Genomic DNA, 18,945 nt, shown 5'->3' with positions numbered 1-18,945 from the left:
CCTGAAAGACTACTGTATGACACTAGCCCGGAAACCTCTAGCGATGAAAAACGTTAGACCCTAGATCCTGGCTATCACGACAGTGATTGGGCAATCTTTACACCCTTTTCTGACGGGAAATTCAAAACACAATGGAAATAAATGGTCTATATTTTGACGGATCAAGTAAGGCAAGATCAACATATAATAGGATTGAGTCTAATTGCATGTTATTGCGGTTACTTATCTTCAGATTTCTAAAAAGCAAATAAAAAATTTTGATCCCATGAAACATTTTATCATATAAAAACCTTAGGTAGTTTTATTATGCTTCTATGAGCAGACCCCGGACTTTAACATTCTGCAATTTTACGAAATGTTTCCAAAAAGAACATAATCAACTTTTTTTGAAAGAAAAATTGAAAATGTCAACTCTTACAAGAGGATAACGCTGTAAAAAGGAGTTCTCTAAATCTTCATTAGAAACACAAGATCATATATGACTGACTTTTAAAATGTGGCATTTTTTTTTGCTTAAATTTTCCTATGGTCTATATCTTTACACGCTTTTCCACTAGAACATCCATAAGCCTAAAGATGTTCTTAACTACATGCTCTTATTCCGGGGGGGGTCTCGATTTTGAAAACGACCGTACGTTCGGCCAAAAATTAGGTCTCTAAAATCGGACCCTTACAGTGCGGGAAAAATTTGGCTGAAAATCGACCCTTATAGTGCAATTTTTCGAAATTTTTCAAATTTTACCTCAAAATTTGGTATTTTCTCAAATTTTACACCCTTACAGTGCACTTTTTCCCACTTACTCACAAATCAACCCTTACAGTGCACTTTCCAAAGTCCAAAAAACCTACCGGGCCGCACGTCCGGTAGGTCACTTACATCACTTACCTGGAGTGCCCCCCCCCCCTGGGCTCTTATTATTTCACCTTTTTGTAAGTATTTTTGTCCATTTAAAGAAATCGGGTGTTTTTGAGTCTGCGAAAAGTTAAATTGTTCTTTAATCTGGCCAGAGAAGTTTTGTGTTCTTACATAATTTGTTCCTATAAAAAAGAATTTCTTGAGTTTTAGTAAGCGATCTCCTTCAGTCCTTAGCGCCGCGAACCTTCTTTTCCCTCGCCAGCGGCCTAGTCAGGGTCATATGCAGACTATAACTATACGGGTATTGCACAGACTAGAAAGCACTCTTATCAATCCCACAAATCTTTGTATAAATTTCAAAATGGTGTTGTAGGAGCGCGACTTCGGGTGTGTTTACAAAATGGCGAGCAGTGGAGAAGTGCTATCAGTGACATAATTTTTCTCTTTTCACAGAAGTTTGTTATTTCTTGTGCTGTCTGTAAAAACATCGGGAATCAAGAATGAAGTTTAAACTTCATTATTATCATACAATTGTGTGACGACCATTTTATTTCTGTTTGTTAATCAATTTGAACCTACTTGACCTACACATGCTAATTTTTCTAAAAAGGGGGAGGAGGCAATATTTATTGTCTCAATCTCAGCCAGCTGATATTCATATTTATAGTTTGGCTTTATTTGAAGTGAAAATCAGATTTAGTTTTGCTTCGGTCAGTAAAAAGAGGACCCTCCCGGCGCGCCGGAAACATCTGGACGGAGCAAAAAGTGCCGTTTTTATTTTAATTTTTGGAACACCGGAAGATTCTGGAGCACTTCCGGTGTTACGGAGCACAATTTTCGGCAATATAATTTCAGAAGCACAGGATGTGTGGTCATTGCGCGCCTAGATCTTAGTTTATTTTAGTCCAGACCCGATCAATCGACTTATGTCGAACAACAACCAAGGGGCCATCTATCAACTTTCGATTTTCGAATTCTTTAACGACATTTGGCCATTAAGGCTCTGACCCCTCCCCCCCCCGACCTTAAAGGCCATCAAATTCTCCAAAGTTAAAAAATTGTCAAAAATCGATGAAACTGTAAATTTTCTCCTTCACTTTTATCGTTGTTTCGTCAGCCATCTTTAATTTCGTACGGCTTTGCTCAGTTTACATTTTAAAAATAACGGAGATAATTTCTAAAACTTTTTTCCGAAAGTTGGGCGAATTAATTATCTCCGTAATCATAATCAAAAGAATAGCAGCATTTCAAATAAAAAAGACCAACCGTCTGCGAAATTCAAGGACCGCGCGGACCGTCTAAACAAAAGGAACACAAGACATAAACATCGGATTGTTTGTTATGGTTAAAATTATTCTAAAAAATAGCGAAGTGAATACTTTAGGTATGCGACTTTAGCAGATCTTAGTTGATAAAAGGAGGAAAAGAAATATGGAAAGTAACATTTGTATGGAATAAACGTCTCAAAAATCGATATTTTCTGGTGAAAAGAATCATGATATGTGGTGGGTTGACCCCTAAAGAGATTTTCGACCTTCCCTTAATGGCACATGGTCGACCCCCTCCCCCCCCCCCCGTTAAAAAAATTAAAAAAAATTAAAAAAATTAGTCCGTAGCCCCTCTATTAGTTCAATTATTTGATTGGTTTGACACGTTTGATTGATCCGGTCTGGTTTATTTTTAGGCGTACAAACTTTTTTGAGAAGAAACTTTTGAGATTTCTAATAATTTTGGCCCTTTTCACAAAAGTTACTGTACTGTAAAGTTACTTTGAAAATTCTTGGAATGCGAAACTTTATGCTTGGTAAAAATTCTTTTAAGAAATTCAAAAAAGAAAGTTTGAAACTTGAAACTTAAAATACCTCATGAAGGAACTAATTTTTGTGGGGATTAAATTTAACATTTTTCGCGGCTTTTTGGCATAAACAGGAAAATTTGAACCTGCAATTTTTTATCGAAAAATTTGAAAAATCCCAAAAGATGAAAGAAATTTGTCCAAGAAAGGGCAAAACTGTGAAAATTAAAATCCGCAAAAAGCAACTTTTCTTAATTTTTTTTCAGATGCTAATATTAGTTCCCGCGAAAATTAGTTCCAATAAGGTACAATGTAACATTTTAGCACTTTTTAGCCTGAAGTTATTAAGCCTAACAAGTCTAAAGACAAAAGTTTCAAGACGATTTGAGAGGTATTTGTCTCTCTAAGCCATATTTTCATGTGAAAAAATTTCATATTTTTGCCTCTTCTGTCAAATTATTTTTTTGTCAAATTCCCGAAAGTAAATGTCATATATAAATTTTGTGATTTTGAGATATTATGCGGTAACAAAACAGCAAAATTTTTTCCCACTTTCATCCTAAAAAGCGGCAAAAATGACCTTAAAGAGATGATGTGAATAGTAAAATTTTGTTATTCAAAGTTGACCCTATCAGATACCGTCAATGGCTCTAACTTGGGACTATCTGACTTTCCAGCATGCGCGATTGATTGACAGATCACACAGTTTTTCGCGGAAGAACATACTTTTTTGATATTTTTGTTGGTCTATCTATCTATCTATGTTTGAGTAGTAACAAAACATACATGTTCGTTCTCCCTACATATAAAAACATTTAACAAAAAAGTATAAATGAAAATGAGTTAAAGTAAAATGTTTGGTTCTTTATTCAAAAATAATTTATAATATAAAATTCCTAAAGAAAAAGCTTGTATCAAACCAAGGATAAGTAGTAAAGTTGAGAATTAAAGGCTGAGAATATTGACACAAAGCTTAACATAATGGTTTGGTGCTGAGAATACCAAAATGTGAAGGCTGGGATGCTAGCACGAATGTGTGCGATCGCATTTACGCGTTTCTCGTTGTAAAGATTTTTTTTTTGAAGTGTGAAAGCCTACATGGTGAGAGTAGCTATTTCACATAACTTGCTATCTATGATTCAAGGTTATGTTAAATGACTTTGGAGGTTCGATGAAATGGTGGCCAAATTGCTGCTGCATGTTTTTTTCAGATAGTCCCAAGTTTGAGCATTTGACGGTATTGAGGCAGTGGGCGTTTTGGCATCAGGCACTCTCTCCAATCAGTGTTGGCCATTTTGGAGGAAAACAAAAAAATTAAAATTTAAAAAAAAAATACTTCTTCTTTGCCCTTTGTTTTTGCTTATTCTCTTTACATATAAAAACTAAAATGTTGTAACAAATGACAATGAAGTTGTGCTAAGACTAAGAGGGTAAAAGTGTAAGAACAAGTTTATTAATAAATCAAGTATGCTAAGAGGTAGGAAATAATTTAATTAATTGATGGAGATCAAAAGATGTTATTAGGTTCAAAAATTGTAACTTTGAATTTTTAGAATGGCTAGTGGTAATTGATTGTAATCAACAAAATTGGATCCTCCCTAGGAAGATTAAGAATTGACCAAAGTCTAAGAGGGGAAGTTAACAATATTTTTCATGGGGGATTAAGCCAAATGGGAAACTTTTTAAAGAAAATTTTGTGTGAATTGAGAGAGGAAAGTGCAAAAATTAGGCTCTGTAAGATTGTTGTAGGGAATTGTTATATTTATTGGAATCCGCAATTTTTCAAGCCGGGGAATAGCGTAAAAAAGGGGGGAATTGAAAACAGACAGGGCATCATAAACAAGGCTAAAGTATTTCCCAGTGACAAAAATAGAAGCAAATTATTTCTCATATCCCAAGTATCATATTATATGTTATTAAGTTACCATATATTAGCTCTATGGATTAGCTCTATGAAGAATATTAAAAAAATGAATGGGAAAGAAAGCCCGAAAAAAGTCTTCTTTCCAGAATTAGGCTGCATGAACTTTTTTCAACATCACCTGGTTCCTACTCTTTATGTTTTAGCTAAAATTAGATTCAAGTTGCTCCTATAAATTGTCTAAGATTCAATGATAATAAATTTTGTCTTTTATGAAAACAAGAGACAGTCAAACACATGATGAACTGATTTCAAAAACAAAAGTGCAAATGTGAATATTCCCATGAATTATTTGTTTAATAATTAATGTAGGTTCAAGTCATTGGTTGAATACTATATTTTGACTATGTGATTTCATTTTGCTAACCCCAGAACTTTTGTTTTAAACACAAGATTGAACAATGTTCAGTCCAGCCTTTCGAATTCAGATTTATTTGGGTCAGTAAAAAAAATAGAAAAATTCTGGCTTCTATATGGTACAGTAATCACTTTTATGTCCACAAAAGCCAAATTTATGTTAGTATTTGCACCGGCAATAGCCAACTTCTGACGCAAATTAGAATGGTTACACTGTCATTCTGTTTCTACTGCTGGCTCCAAAGTAAAAAATTTTATTTGTAATTAACTTTTTTTCATTTTTATAATAAAATAACATGTGCCTAAATGCATAACATTTAAGGCATGTCTTGGTTGCATCTAAAACACAAATTTAAAAAATGCATTTATGACTGCCTACAACTATTTAATGAAATATTTTTATTTGACAGCAAGGAATCTACATAGAACTTCCCAAAAGAATTCTTTGTATTTCTTAAGGAAAATTATATGAAATTTGTATTTCTTATTAAGGAAAATGAAATGAAATTTGTATTTCATTAGGGAAGTTAATGATCTAAATTCAATTTTCATGTTTTTTTTCCTTCAAAGGGTAATTTTTTATTTATATCTGGATTTATATTGTATATATGGATTGCTTTTATTCTGTTTTTGATAAAATTGACATAAAAAAAATGAAACCATGCTTAAAAATTTCTTGAAGTTTGTTGTTATCTACTGGTATATACTAGTGTTATGGTAATGGAGCAGCGCCTTGTGAGTAATGCCATTTGAATCGAGATTGAGGTTTTTCTAATTTCCCTTAATTACTTCAGATTGACAAAGAACACAACAAATTATTAAGAACATTAAATTTGATTAGTTGCCAGGGGCAGTGCGAGATTAATGATGAAGCAATGCAATTATCTGCTGGCCTTCGTATTAATTGGAGATGTAGTGGTTCACAAAATTTCAAAATGTTGAGTTCATTTAGTCTACAGAAAGATGGCAAGAAGTAAGTTAAGTCTTAGGAAGATAGACATATTATCAAAAAGATCTTTTGTTGACATGTCCAATATTATCAGATTAATGATACTTTTAACAGTTTTAACTTAATAAAAGAAAAAAGGGTCAGTAAAGGTCTTACTTCTTTCAACTCAATATGCTTTAATAAACAGTGATATTGAAATCAAAATCGTTTCTGTATATGTAATACAATCTTGTTACAGTGTTTACTTAAGTTTTGTTTCCATTGATATTAAAAACTCTCAGACATGCTGTCTGTCTGTTTGAATAAGGCCTTGATTTTGTTTTATTCATTTGTGTTTTATGTTTTACAAAATTTTTGTTTTGGTTAGAATTAGAAATTTTTTATGAGTATGTTTTACGTTAATGGATTTACCATGCCTCTCTCTGATACTCTACACCTCACAACAGTATAAATGCAATTTGAGTTGTTGCTACATTTTTACAAGATCACTCACATGTTTTATTTTAAAGGACAGAAGTGAGTAACAAGACGTTTATTATCTTAAGCTGTCCATTTCTCATATTTCAAAGCTGAGAGGTTTTGATGATAGGAATTTTTACTCTCTTGAGTATTTTGATAAAAATCATTAACTCTTTCCACCTTGTCACTGTTTCAAAGTCTTGAATAAAGATGTTTTGCTTTGTTTTTAGGGAAAACTAATCACAATGTTCAAGTTTATACCTCTCAGTTTCTTCTTGGTACTGCTACATCAAATACAGGGGCAGGGTAAGTTCTTGAAAGATCTTTTTTCATTCTATTTTCTCATTTTTCCTTTTTTTACAGAAGGAAGTTTTTTTTTTCAATATTAATATTAAAGATCTAACCCTGACTTTTGAATATAATAAGCCATTATGTTGCTGAACCTTTCTTCTTAAAATATTTTCTTTGTTGACATACAGGGAACTTCAACGAATGTCAGTTACAAGAAGAATCCTGTAGTGCTTGTATTTCTTTCCGTCCAGAATGTGCTTGGTGTGAGGATGTAGTAAGCTGAGTTTTGCTTTTTGTTCTTTCTCTCAAGTTCTCTCACAGGCCATTTTTCATGTCCTTTGGGCATCTTATTGCGTAATTGTAATTGGACGCTGCCCCTCCTGAAATTACTAAAATATTGGTAAAAAACATCTCTTTTAGTGGAAAAACACTGGAAAAGTGCCCTTTTTGGCCACCAATGGATGCTGCCTTGCCTGACTAACTAACAGGTGTATAATTTTGAATCAGCTAGAATTTTTTTTATTCTGTTAGTGTCCAAGGTTGAAGCTTAGTTTAACGCATCAGAATGCTAATTGTTGTGGCTCAATACCTGGGTTAATAATAAAATTTACTCCAAAAATAGTTATTGCTGTCTCTTTGATTTGTGATCAGCAATTTGAATAACTAGTCATTGCGAGTCGAAAAATCAAGAGGGCACCCTATCATTACTCTTTAGAAAATCCACAAAAAATAGAAGCTTAAAAGTCTTCTTTGGTCCAAAGTTGTGAAACATCTATACAGGTCTAGAGAAGCATATATCCAATTTTTTATTTTTCATTTGCTATATTTCTTTAGATCTACACAACAGAAGGAAAAGATGGTAAACCAATTTACCTAGCAAAGTGTGATACTCGAGAAAATCACGATACACAAAAATGCAATAATGTCACATATCCAGAGTCTGAGTTTATCCCTACTAAGGTATGATTTCATTTCATTAAAAAATCATACAAAAAAAACTAAAAAGAATTTTCTTAATGTTTGCCAAAATGCAAAAAGAAACACTTCAGTTGAACGTTTTAATGTGCAGCATTAGGGGTCTTTGCTCTTTATCAATCTGAAAATTATACTTTTTAGAAAGTGCAAGAAGTACCTACTTTTATGGACTTTTTCATATATTAATCTTGATATTTTTAACATTAAAATGTTTATGTTGTGCTTTGATTGATATGTTTTGCTTTTCTTTTTCAGAATGAGGAGTTGAAAAACAAAACGAGAGTTTCTCCGCAAGAAATCAAAATCAAACTAAGACCAGGTCAATTTTCTATAAAATCAGACTATTGTGTGAATATGTAAATCAAGTTGTACTCAGTAGATCCTTAGTAAAAATATTCCTTTCTATCTCAAGAATGTTCCCCTGCTTTAATTCAATTCCTCACCAATAGTCTTTTACAATCATCCTATAAATCATCATAATTCAAGTCAACCAAACAGAGTCAAACTCTGAAGAATCTTAACATTAACCTTTACATTATGTTAGATTCACCAGTAATGTTTTTGATAGCTGAAAATTTTCAGGTAACCCTTGAGTGAGAAGAGAGAGAAGAGAAGCTAACCCTCCAATATCATCGGACCGGGCCCTATCCCGGGATAGTTTCCTACCCCTAGATAGGGAAATCACAGCGCTTACCAGACATTGTACTCTGTGCTCGCAACACATCAGAGCCGTGCTGTATCGATGATGATACTTTTTTTTCTTCTACAGGCCAACCTGTTGAGATTCCGATCAAGGTTCAGATCCCCATCAACTTCCCCATTGATCTATATTATCTTATGGACTTGTCAAAATCTATGTTGGATGATTTAGCGCAGATCCAAGAATTGGGAAAGATTTTAGGTAGGTCCAAGTCTTTTTAGTCTGTATACACTTACATGTTTTTTTCAGACTGATATGGTATGTTTATTAACACTTTTCATCAAACAAGATCAAACTTTTCTTGTCAAGAAAGTATAAACTAAACTATAATTACTTACAAGCTTTAAGTAAAAAGTAGAACATAAGCATCCTCATCTGGTGTGGCTGCAACAAAGAGAGAGGGAAACATTCTCATTTCTATTTGCTATAAACTTTGGTGATCTTGGTTACTTATTTTCTGAGTTTGTGGCAACCGGGGATCCATTTCTAAGCAAATGCTTCATTGACCAAGGTTATAATAATACAACGCCTCAATTTATTTATCATTTCCTTTTGCAGGAAAGGAGCTTGAACAGATTACTGAACAGTTTCGTCTTGGTTTTGGTGGTTTTGTTGATAAACCAGTTGGACCATACACCAAAACACTCCCAGCAGAAATCGAGGGTATTTTAGAGAAGATCGAAGTTGATAAGAAAGAATACACTTATGCATACAGAAACCATCTCCCACTCAATGAAGATATTAATGCATTTCGTTCAACTATAGCTGGTCTAAACATTTCATTTAATGTGGACAGTCCTGAATGCTCGTTAGAGGCTTTAACACAAGTCATTACGTGTCAAAGCTCTATTGGTTGGAGGAATAAGAATGAAGCACGTCGAATTGTCATCATCACAACTGATGCTTTATTTCATTACTCTGGTGACGGGCTTCTAGGAGGTTTCCCTAAACCAAACGACGGACAATGCCACATGGTGAATAATGTTTACAACGCATGGGACAGATATGATTATCCATCTTTATCGCAAGTGAAAGAATTGATGCTTGACAACGATATGGTTCCCATCTTCGCCACTACCGGTAATGAAGCTTTGTACAAAAAAGTTGCAAGTTTTATTGGTAATGGAGCTCAAGCTGAACCATTAGCTGAAGATTCATCAAATATTGGAACTTTGATTAGGACAGCTTATGAGAGGATTGCCAGAACTGTCACCATTGATGCTGATGTCCCACCCAATATCAAAACTGGATTCTCTGCTATTTGCGGGTATGCTATTCTCAACTTAAGTTGAGCTAGAATTTTGGAATGTTTGTGTGTCTTACAACGGCTATAATGTTTGAGTCTACCTGGAGGTCCTATGAATTATCCCCTGTTCGTTAGTTACCAGCTTTTCCCGGGATCGCCAGAAATATGCAAAATGATGATGGAGCCCAATTTTTGGTCGCCAGGGTTTGTATTGTCCGTATAAAGTTGTTGTTTTTTTTGGATTTTCTCTTTCGCGAAAGTAAATGTTCTCGAAAATTCTTAACAGGGCAATTCGCGAAAGTTTATGCTTGCAAAAATTTCTCAAAAAAATTAGAAATCCAAAAAATTTCCAAATCCTAATAAATATTTAAAGGCAATAGTTTAAGGCAATTTTCATTCGAAAGTTGTCACTTTTATCCAACAATTCGCGAAAGTTTATGCTCGCGAAAATATGCTCGCGAAAAACATTTTTTCCTCAAATTCGCGAAAGTAAATGTCGTAAATTTCGCGATTCTCCGACCTCGCGAAAGTTTCTGCTCGCGAAAGTTTGTACGCCTATTTTCCCTGAATTCTTGTTGATTTGAATTTGATGTTTTCTGTTGAATAAGGCAGATAGGTCAAAATAAAAGTTCCACTTCTCTCCTTTAGACGTGAAAAGAACCGAACCCAAGGTGCAACCTGTAACAATATTGAAATCGGAGAAACTGTAAGATAATTTGTTTGTAAATTAGTGAAAATTAATAATTTGAAACAACGAAGTTCTGTTATAGTAAGTAAGTCTGCGACTGCAGTCGGAGGCGACCTGAAGGCTCTTCTTTCGATAGTTATCTACCCGAAGGTAGGAGAAGGCGCCACTCTTTCTCCCTGGAAAGTTCTGTTATGAATACTTCTTCTAACTGGATAATGAAATGAAATTGATTTTGATGATAAATATTTTTTTCACTACAGGTGACATTTTTTGCCAACTTGGAAGCTGAGTCATGTGACGCAGACCAGACCGTTGAATTCAACATCAAAACAAGCTTCGATAATGTCAAAGTGAAATTGGAATTGATTTGTGAATGTGATTGTGGGCCAACAGTATGTTTGAATTTCCTCCATGACTTTATAAGAGTTTCTGTTCAACTTATATTCACTCAGGAGATTGGGTAGCAGAGCAGGTGTATGCATTTTGTCCTTATTGGGATTATATACGTATCCAAATCAATTATATAAGACAAGAGAAGCAGTGAAATTATTCACTTCCGAAGCGCTTTACGGATAAAAGCATCACATCAAGGAAAAAATAAGACTATACAAAATGCTTCTTTTTCCCATCATAGCGTCAGGCAAAAATTAGGTTCCCCCCCCTGAGTTTTAAGTCCCAAAATAATTATGAATTTTTTGTTAGCCCTCAGGACTTTTGCCCCTAGACACTTTCAAAAAATTGATCCAGTAAAAAAGGTTTTCCAATGTAAATTGCGTTCAGTTCTAAATTTAAGGTAAAATATTTTGCACACTTTCTATAAAAATACTGGGCCGCAGGCAAAATTTTTCAGATTCATGAGCTTCAATTTGAGTAATTGAAGCCAACTATTAAGCTGAATTATTTTAGCCCCCACATTGAGTGATGAGATTTTAGCTTCCCCCAAGTACATACGTCGTCCCCCAAAAAAGTGGTGTACTTCCAGCCCCCTCTTTTTTTGGGAAAAATTTAGGGTGTAACCCCCCCCCCCCTCAACCAGCAGGGGGGCTGACGCTATGGCCTATTCAATCTTAAAAATAAGAACATGGAGCCTTTTGAGAAGTATTCTTATTTTACAAAGGCAAACCACAAAACCTTTCTATGTACTAAAATAAGATACCCTTTGATGCCAGTTTTTACCAAAAACAACATCAGCGTAGAGTGATGTCTCATAGCCACAGTCTTTTTAATCTTTAATGAAAGTTTTATCTTTTTCCCTTTTTAGACGGTTGATTCAAGTGACTGTACAGACCGTGGTAATTTGACTTGCGGAAAATGTTTCTGTGACCGGTAAGTGCCTTATTAAGCAGGTTTTGAATTTTCACTACTAATGCTACTTGTCCTTGTCACGCAATATTCTTCGAAATGCACTTGTACCTTTAGTGTACTAAATGTACTTGTAACTTGTCTGTCCTTAAATATAAACTGCAAAATGCCAAGTTAAAGAGAAACATTTTGCGTGCTACACAATTCTTATTTTTTGGTGTACTTTTTTTAGCTTCCTTTGGCTCCTTGCAAAAAGTGTCTTAAAATACCAATACGAGAATTGTTAATATCTCATGTTTCTATCTTATTCCAGTGAACAATTTGCAGGAAGATTTTGTCAATGTACCGTCGAAGAAGCCAAAAACCAGACACTATGCAGGTGTGTAAGAGTGTGAAAAGTTCTTACGTCTCAGACGAATTGTCGTCTCCACCAGAATAAAATTCATCTTAAATTCACATCGTTTTGGAATAATAATTTAAATCAAAGATGTTGAACATTATGTTAAAGTTGCTCAAAAACATTTTAATTCACATTTATTGTCTTTTGATAAATTTCAGAGTTCCCGGTGAAAGTAAAGTTTGTTCCGGACAAGGTGTTTGCGATTGTGGAGAATGCAAGTGTAATAAACCAGAGGTAACCAGTTGTCGTGTATTGAAATAAATCCTTTCTCTGTTCAATCCTAAATCCCCATGTGTATTATTATACCCAATTCTTTGAAGAAGATGTTCTATACAGTGAAGTCTCCATAACTCGAACACGCACGGGGAACACAAATTCATTCGAGATAAAGGAATTTCGAGTTATGGAGTAAGGTTTTTTAGGCTTTGTTAACTGAATGGACGATAAAAATTGTTCGAGTTAAGGAGATATTCGAGTTGTACAGGTTCGAGTTAAAAAGACTTTACTGCAGTACTTGTGTTTCACAACGAAGACAAACTTAATATGTTTGGCAAGCTTCTGTTTGGAAGCGGTTTTAAACTGACATGCATTATATTTTATTTCAAATTTCTATTTTCATTCCCAAATGTTTTGTATGCTTCTAACTCATACCTTAAGGAAACTAATTTTCGCAGTAACTCGTTTTTGCGGTTAACACCCACTTTTTGCCGAAATTCTTTGATATTCGTAGGGTTTTTGAGGATTTTTAGCAAAAATTCCATTTCGCGGAACTAATTTTCGTAGTAGACACCCAAAAACGTAAAAATTAGTTCTCTTAATAACTTTATCATTAAACAAGTCATTCATTACCATTTTACTTATCTTCGATTTCCAGACGTTGAATAACGGTTACGTGAAATATTACTACGGTACGAAATGTGAATGCGACAACGCTTCATGTTTAACGTTCGAAGATATGATTTGCGGCGGACCGGAACGAGGGAAATGTGATTGTGGTGTGTGCAAATGTAACCCTCAATGGATAGGAAAAACGTGTGAACAAGAATGTTCCCCTGCTCAAGATCAGTGCTTCAATCCAAATGACCCATCTCAGGTTTGAAGCTCTTTTTAAGATTTTCTTATTTTTTACCGTTTAGACAACTTTAGAGGTATTAAAAAAATCAATGTCATTTTTTTTTCTTTCGATAAACGTTTCTTTAGCAAAAACAATTTTATAAGGTCAAGAGGCTGAAGAAATTCGGCCTAAATCAAGGACAATCCGTGCCTGAAAATACTGGTTTAAGGGCATTGTAAGTATTTTAAAGGCTGTAAATAAACTAAGAGAATCTCAATATTTTCAATTTTTCAGACGTTGTGTTCGGAATCAGGCGATTGTCGATGTAACCAATGTCAATGTGACGAAGGAGCTTTTGGAAAATATTGTGAAGAATGCGTTGATGTGAGTATGATCAAGTTCTTAACAATGAAGTATGGGATTAAGGCAGAAACGAATCTTCTATGTAGGCTTTAAAGCGATCTATATTTTCTACCCTCGTTGTGTGGCCTGAGTGGTTTTCGCAAAAACTAATCGAAAAGGACATAATATTTACCGAATACGGGATATGCGCTCAAATATTTTAAGCCATCACTTTCCCAGTGATATACTTTTCTGGTCATCGGCTTTTACTTCATAGTTTCTGACATCTCAGTGTTTGTGGCTAAGTACGGAAGTAGAATTGAAGCGTTAAGGTTTCTCATGCCAATAAAGTGTATCTGTCGTGACCTAAATGTTTTTTAAGTAAAAAATCTACTCTTAAAGAATCTTGGGGATTGAATGTCCATTGATAATAAAAAGGAAGATATATCTCATTTTTCTAAATTCAGTAAGACGAATTATTTTGTAGATTGTTCTATCGTGTTTTACCGACCGGGCACGCTATATGATGGTCCCCGACTCTTGATTAAAGTTTGATTATGAATTCGCATCCTTTTTGTAGGAAGGATGTCCTGATGCATGTCGTGATTATGGGGAGTGCGTCAAATGCAGCGTCTTCGAGACGAGTGATCTAACACCGGATGAATGCGAAATTGAATGCCGAGACAAATGGAATATCACCAGACACGTGGTCGTTGATGACGTAGAAGGTACTCGACTCGATTCGATTCAAAGTCTTAAATTTCATCTTTGTTAGGGCATTCATTAACTTGCGAACACTCCGTTGGAGTGAATAAAAAAATTGAATAATTTCATTGGTCAGTCTTATTAGTTTGTTCAACATTAAAAATTTGAATAGCCAAAGTCTTATCAAGCGAGTTTTTTAGAATAACGTTTTTTTTCAGCATACAAAAAAATTTGAAGTAGCGATACATCATAGTGTGCAAGGGGGGTCCAGGTCCCACCAAAAAAATAAGGTCCCAGCACACATTAAAACCCCCACCTAGAATCATGCATGGTCCCACCACTAAGTATAATTGAAACATTGAAAAAATAGAAATGGAAAGGGAATGTATGGCCATACATGGGATGGAAAATATAAATTGATGTTGATGAGATGTTTCAATTTTACAACCAAACCACCTTAGTCCCACCTTAAAAAATCAGGTCCCACCTAATCCTGCCCCCCCCCCCTGAAATCAAAAATCGGAAGATTTTGAACCCAAATCAACAAAAAACCCCCTTAATTTAGGGGGGGTGCACACTATGTACATACGAAGACTGTGCTAGCAATAGAGACCTTTATTAAGAATATAGTTTTGAAAATGAATTATTTTATCAACACTTTATTGGTTTAGCTGCATTCCTTTTTGCTTATTTTGGCTAACATCGCACAATTTACACTTACAGGTTGAATTTATCATCATCATATCATCACTTTTTTTAAAAAAACTGTTAAAAAGAGCTATTCCGCCAATATTTAATTTAAAGATAAATGTGGCTTATTATCTTTAATATTTTCATCTGATTATATTTCTCTTTGATCTTTTAGATTTTGTTCCACCAAACCAGAAGCAATGTTTGGGACGTGACGAAGATGATTGTGCTTTCATTTTCACCTACCAACGAGATAACGTCACCAATGAAGTGACTTTGTTTGTACAAAGAGACAGAAGTAAGAGCTGAAACTTTAGCTTCTAGAGTGAAAGTTTTAGAATGGACAAATCGTTTCTTTCTTAGTACTCGGTACTCAGACCCGTGGCTCGAGAAGTAGTCAGTCATATAGACCCTATGACATTCCGATATTTTTATTTTACTAAGAATACAAAAGATGTTGCAAAAGTCTGTCTTGTAACATTTCACTTTCGTTACAATACCACTAATAATTAACTAACACTGGTAAAATTTTATTTTTGACAAAATATCTTGATCTTCTAAGATCATCCTAAGGTCTAAAATTAAGACAAAAGAACAAAGAATTGGGAATCCTCCCCTCTCACAAAATTTCTGATCGGATTGCTTTACTCGCGAAAATGCAATGAATGTTATAAAAGATTTTCCTTAAGAAATACAACAAAATCTTAATTTTGATAACAACACTCTGTTTACGTTGATTACAGTTTGTCCAGCGGAACCTGATATCCTTGCCATCATTCTGGGTGTTATCGCTGGCATCGTGGGAATCGGTTTAGCTCTGTTGTTGATCTGGAAGTTGTTGGCCACTATCCAGGTTTGTGAAAGCTCCCTCTCTCTCTCTCTCGTTAGAATGCAAATTTTTTATAGGAATTAATAAACTAACCTCTTTCACAAAGTTACTGATTGTATTGGGTTATTATGCGAAGCTACGATGAATTTTATATGATTTTCCTTAAAAAATACAACGCATTCTCGATTTTCCTTCGGAAATACAAATTATTTTATAACGGTTTTCTTGAAGAAATATTGATAATATGGCTGGACGGATTTTCCTTGGTAAATACAAATCTTTTGAGAAAACATAATATTTTTTTTCTTCCAACATCAGGATCGTAGGGAATTCGCCAAATTTGAAAAGGATCTTCAAAATCCAAAATGGGATTCGGTAAGTCTCCTTGTCGAAAATCATTGTTTTTTATCAGATGAATTCACTTCCACAAACACCAACACCTCATCCACCCTTAGGATTTCCCTCCTGGGAATGTAGATTCCTGGAAACTGAGAAATTTCGTGACTTGATTTAGTATAGCTTACACATTCTTTCAGATTCTCTGATAGAGTCAATTCATGACATGAACCACTGGAGAGTCTTCTGAGAACTGAAAATTTCCACCCAATTCATGATATGCAGCACTGGAGAGTCTTCTGAGAACTTTTAAAATTTTCCACCCAATACGTCACTTAAACAACAGAAAAAGTGACGTATTGGATGGAATAAAAACAGAAAAGTTGCATAATTTCGTGAAGTCAATATAGTGGTGCATATCATGAATTTACAGATTCAGACATAGCCTAGTTTACTAGTCGCTTCCTCATTTAACGATATCTGTTTCACAGGGAGAGAATCCGATTTACAAGAAGGCCACTTCAACTTTCCAAAATCCAATGTATGGCGATAAAGGTGCCGAAGCTGCTGCTCAACCCAATGCCCCTCTGATCGAATGAGAGCGCACTGAGAATATTTGAAGAGTTTTGACACAATAACAACAAGTTCGAGATTGAAGTAGTGGCCTCACATCCTTGGGTTACTCAAAAGAATGTGTTACTGGATCTTTGGTCAGTGTATCCATGGAGGAGCGTGGCTGGCCAATAGGTTCTTTAGTAGATGGCAGCAGATTTAGAATTTAGAATGGCATTTTTTCGAATTGCAATGAACATTCATAAGAAAGTCCAATTTAAACAAATCTTTATTTTCAGTTATTTATTGGTCCTTGTACAGAGCACAGGGTGGCTCTGAAAGGCGCCCTCAGGGTGGAATGATAAACGCCCTAGGGTGTCTTTTGGAAGCCTTGTGTCTGTGTGAGTGATTATCATGTACAGCGCACACTTTTTAAAGAAATATTTCTACATAGTATTTTGTTGTCCCGTATGTTTTTTTTCTTTATTAACATTATTTTTTATTATTTTGTATTATAAACTAAAATTTTTTTGTGTTCGCTTTTTTATCCTTGTTTTTTTTTCCTGTTCATTTAAATAACTGTATTTTGAATCTTTTTTATTTGCTTTTAACTTTTTAGAAAAATATTTTTCTGGTGCAAATCTCGAGCCAGATGCCTAGTTTTTTAGAACATTTCTAATTTTCTTACCATATTGAATTTTCTTTTCCCTATTATCGATTTCCTTTTAAAAATTGTATTTCTTTATTTGTAAAAAAAAATAAATACATTTTTTATTTATGATACGTCAAAAGTATATTGCTATATTCATATTGCTTAGGGTAGACCCTTGTTATTCACGAGCTTAAGTTCAATTCCCAAGAGCTCTTTGGCTTTGCTTACGGTTTTGAAAAGATTTAGAAAATTCTGGAGGAGATCACAACAACGTCCTTTCCTTTAAATTTGTCGTAGCACGAGAAAAAGTTTGTTTTGCAAAGAAATTACTTGACTTGTGTCTCTCACTAAAATAATCTCCTAAAAGGCTTTAAAAAATGACTAAAACCTAGTGCATTTACAATTATAACTTTTTTATTATGTTACTTTTTGTTATTTTTATTTTAGCATGTAAATTTGTTCGCATTTTTAGAAATTGAATGCTAGAAATTAAATCCATATTTTAGGCTCTTCTTCAATTCTTGTTTTTGAAGTCTCATTTTGAAGACAAGATTCTGCATACCTTAAGAGAAGAGATTTTCGCGGAATTTGATTTCGCTGTTAAGAGATTTTTTGTTCATGATATAGCCTATTTTGCCCTAAAAAGACCAATTTTTAGACGTATTTTGCAAATCCTGAAAATATTTGTGTTTTGTCAAAAAACCGTGAAATTAGATTAATTAAGAATTAATTTCTTCCATTAAGGTATCTTTTCTTTGTTTTGGTGTTGCCCCATTAAATATGCTAAGTTTAGTATTGGCCCGGGCTACTAATGGTATTGCGAGTTGGCGTGTGCCGCCTCAGGTAAGTTATGGCATGTCTCTAAAACATGAAAATTACCATAATTTTTGAACACGAATTTCGACCCTCGGACCCTGAAGAACAAGAATAAGAAACCTTGAATCTTTTTTCTGACCTTTGGTGGGACTGACATTTAATTTTCTGATATTTCCAGTCAGGGACTTCCAGTTATGAAGGAACCCGCACCATTCACTTAGTCTGCTTTCAGGAATTCCAAATAATTCAAATTTGAGATGTAAAAAGAAGCAAATTCCAGGTGTTACCTTAAAAACTCGTTTCTTCAAATTTAATTAACAGTTTGGAAATGTCTACTCGTAATGAACTAAAGACATGTAAACCGTCGATGTGGATTGCTGGGAATTCTATCAAACGATTATGCAGTAATGCCTTGTTATAAAAAGTGTCTGTTTTTATTTTCTCGTTTTAGTGAAAACATATAAAAAAACATTGAAATAGAAATGAAAACAAAAAAAGAAGATTGGTCAGAAGAGTAACTTGTGATATTGTTGCTGAAAGAAGGTGATTTTTTTTCATTTTTTGATTTTTGCACCATTTTGTCTGATTCTCCTGTTTCAGACATCGTTTCGAACTGCTGCTCTCAGAGAGAGGGCTGAGGCACCCCTGTCTCACAGCCCCGATGGAATAGAAATTATATTGTTCCTAAGTTAAAAAATCCGGTGGGGATGGCTTTGGGGTACAATTTTTAAACATTGAATCTCGAATGGGGATGAAATAAAAGTTAATTTCCCAGTGGGGCTGAAATTCTAGGGTATTTTTCCACCGGGGAAGAAGTTTTTGCCTACTTTTCTAGTGGAGCTGGGGTCCCAGCGGGTCCGTCACACAGGGTGTTCTGAGGTTTCCAAAAAATTTCGTAGGCGAGGGTTTTTTGGATTCCTATTCCCTAATTGCTACGCAAGTAGGGTAAAAATTGAAATTTTATCTCGACGAAAAGACTCCCCGCCCTCTCTAAGTGATAAGTTAACCAAATCCTGTAACTGAAGGAGTG

General features: G+C 34.5%; 1 protein-coding gene across 1 annotated transcript; it reads left to right on the top strand.

Annotated features, from left to right (window-relative positions):
- Nucleotides 1-6,527: 6,527 nt before the first annotated feature.
- Nucleotides 6,528-17,705, top strand: LOC136818253 (integrin beta-1-like). Its single transcript, XM_067074627.1, has 18 exons — nucleotides 6,528-6,643; nucleotides 6,817-6,902; nucleotides 7,463-7,588; nucleotides 7,859-7,922; nucleotides 8,373-8,504; nucleotides 8,862-9,570; nucleotides 10,198-10,255; nucleotides 10,498-10,629; nucleotides 11,499-11,563; nucleotides 11,853-11,918; nucleotides 12,098-12,173; nucleotides 12,814-13,032; nucleotides 13,288-13,377; nucleotides 13,916-14,063; nucleotides 14,906-15,028; nucleotides 15,474-15,583; nucleotides 15,878-15,934; nucleotides 16,387-17,705. The coding sequence occupies exons 1-18, from the start codon at nucleotides 6,583-6,585 to the stop codon at nucleotides 16,492-16,494; spliced, it is 2,430 nt and encodes an 809-aa protein (XP_066930728.1). The 5' UTR covers nucleotides 6,528-6,582; the 3' UTR covers nucleotides 16,495-17,705.
- Nucleotides 17,706-18,945: the final 1,240 nt, after the last annotated feature.

This window comes from Clytia hemisphaerica, unplaced genomic scaffold, assembly GCF_902728285.1.
Source record: "Clytia hemisphaerica strain Z4C2 unplaced genomic scaffold, Clytia hemisphaerica genome assembly, whole genome shotgun sequence".
In the NCBI taxonomy this organism is placed as follows: Eukaryota; Metazoa; Cnidaria; class Hydrozoa; order Leptothecata; family Clytiidae; genus Clytia; species Clytia hemisphaerica.
Note: the sequence above shows the minus strand (reverse complement) of the source record. Positions and strands in the feature narration are given on the sequence as shown.

What these genes read in the sequence shown, in the direction of transcription:
- LOC136818253 (XM_067074627.1), top strand. Translation starts at nt 6,583, where the DNA reads ATGTTCAAGTTTATACCTCTCAGTTTCTTCTTGGTACTGCTACATCAA. An exon ending in AGAATTGGGAAAGATTTTAG is followed by an intron (nt 8,505 to 8,861) that starts GTAGGTCCAAGT and finishes TTCCTTTTGCAG; the next exon opens with GAAAGGAGCTTGAACAGATT. An exon ending in AATGTGATTGTGGGCCAACA is followed by an intron (nt 10,630 to 11,498) that starts GTATGTTTGAAT and finishes TTCCCTTTTTAG; the next exon opens with ACGGTTGATTCAAGTGACTG.